This window comes from Arachis stenosperma, chromosome 1 (genome assembly GCF_014773155.1).
Source record: "Arachis stenosperma cultivar V10309 chromosome 1, arast.V10309.gnm1.PFL2, whole genome shotgun sequence".
Taxonomy (NCBI): domain Eukaryota; kingdom Viridiplantae; phylum Streptophyta; class Magnoliopsida; order Fabales; family Fabaceae; genus Arachis; species Arachis stenosperma.
In genome coordinates this window covers 124,448,012-124,450,217 of record NC_080377.1, presented here as the reverse complement: position 1 = coordinate 124,450,217, position 2,206 = coordinate 124,448,012, and the positions used below count along the sequence as shown (strand labels likewise).

General features: G+C 52.0%; 1 protein-coding gene across 1 annotated transcript; it reads right to left on the bottom strand.

Moving 5' to 3' along the window:
- Positions 1-352: 352 nt before the first annotated feature.
- LOC130933816 (uncharacterized) lies at positions 353-1,555 on the bottom strand. The gene has a single exon (XM_057863425.1). It carries the CDS (start codon positions 1,553-1,555, stop codon positions 353-355), a length of 1,203 nt encoding a protein of 400 aa, XP_057719408.1.
- Between the last annotated feature and the right edge of the window lie 651 nt (positions 1,556-2,206).

Genomic DNA, 2,206 nt, shown 5'->3' with positions numbered 1-2,206 from the left:
AATTGCGTGCCGTTGTCGGAGATGACGACTTCCGGTATCCCGAATCGCGTTATCACCTGCCTCCACATGAACTTCCTGCAATTAGACGAGGATATGCTGGCTAGCGGTTCGGCTTCTATCCATTTGGTATAGTAGTCAATTGCGACAATGAGGTATTTGACTTGCCCTGGGCCGACTGGGAAAGGCCCCAAGAGGTCGACGCCCCATTGAGAGAATGGTCGAGAAGTCGTCAGCAAGCTTAACTCGGAGGCCAGCGCCCTGGCAAAGTTGGCGTTCTGTTGGCACTTTACGCATTTTTTGACGAATTCTTTGGAATCTGCCATCATCGACGGCCAATAGTATCCGGCTCGGATTATTTCCTCGCTAGGGCCTTGCCCCCTATGTGGTGCCCACAGCAGCCCTCATGGACTTCCCTTAGGACGTAGTCCGTCTGGTCGGGGTGTAAGCACTTCAGCAGGGGTTGGTTGAGCCCTTTCCTGAACAACTGCCCTTGGATGACAGCATATTTGGCCGCTTCCCTTCTCAACTTTGCCGCGTCCTTTTCATCACTGGGGAGTTTGCCGTGTTCTAGGAAGTCGGTGATGGGGTCTAGCCATGAAGAACTTAGGCTTGTCACGTGCAGTGTGATTGCTGGTTCTCTCGTCATGCCTTGGATGAGAGATCGGTTCCCTTCTCCCGGCTTTGTGCTAGCTAACTTCGATAGGAGGTCTGCCCGTGTGTTCCTTTCTCTAGGGACGTGATGGACTGTGACCTCTTCGAACTTTTGACTCAAGCTTCTGACCTTTTCCAAGTACTTTTGCAGCAAGGGGTCCTTGGCTTGGTAGCTGCCGTTTACTTGGGAGGTGACGACCTGGGAATCACTGCATATTTCTAGTCTTCTTGCCCCGACTTCTGCTGCTAGAGTTAAGCCTCCTATAAGGGCTTCATATTCTGCCTGATTGTTTGAGATGGGAAACTCGAATCTGACCGACTGTTCGTATACAACCCCAACCGGGCTTTCCAGGATGATCCCGGCACCTCCGAAGGTCTGGTTGGAGGCTCCGTCCACATGGAGCTTCCACCGTGTACTCACCTCTTCGCTTGGATCTCCCGTTACTTCTACTAGAAAATCCGCCATCGCCTGTGCCTTAATGGCTTGTCGGGGCTCGTACCGTATGTCATACTGGGAGAGCTCGATGGACCAAGTCATCATTCTTCCCGCCAGGTCGGGTTTTTGGAGTACTTGCCGGATTCCTTGGTCCGTTCTGACGACAACTTGGTGGCTTTGGAAGTATTGTTTCAACCTTCGTGAGGAAGTTAGAAGTGCTAAGGCTAGCTTTTCCAACTTGCTATATCTTAACTCTGCCCCTTGCAAGGCCCTGCTTATGAAATAGACTGGTTGTTGAGCTTTCCCGTCCTCCCGTACTAGAACTGCGGCCAGGGCTTCGCTTGTTATGGCGAGGTACAGGTATAGCGGTTCTCCGTCCTTTGGCTTCCCGAGAACGGGTGGTGCCGCCAGGATTTCCTTGAAGTGCCGAAAGGCTTCTTCACACGCGGGCGTCCACTCAAACGCCATCCCTTTCTTCATGAGGTTAAAGAATGGTAAGGCCTTAGTTGCCGAAGCCCCGAGAAACCGGGATAATGAGGTCAACCGCCCTGCCAACCTCTGGACGTCCTTGATGCAACCCGGGCTTTTTCATCTGGAGTATTGCCTGGCACTTCTCAGGGTTGGCTTCTACCCCTCTCTGAGTTATCATAAATCCCAAGAACTTGCCAGCTTCCATGGCGAAGGCGCATTTGAGGGGGTTTAGCCTCATACCGTGTTGACGGAGGGATGCGAATACACTCGCCAGGTCGTCCAAGAGGTCGTCAGGTCGTGTTGTTTTTGCCAGGATGTCGTCCACGTAGACTTCAACCGTTCTCCCTATGAGGTCGCGGAATATCCTATTCATCAGCCTTTGGTATGTCGCTCCTGCATTTTTCAAGCCAAATGGCATTACCTTATAGCAGAAAGTTCCTCCCGGCGTTATGAACGCCGTCTTGTCTTCGTCAGGACGGTGCATCGGTATCTGATTGTAACCGGAGTACGCGTCCATGAAACTTAGATACCGATATCCCGCCGCAGCATCGACGAGTGCATCTATGTTAGGGAGGGGGAAGCAATCTTTGGGGCATGCTTTGTTAAGGTCAGAATAGTCCACGCACATTCTCCATTTGCCGTTGTGTT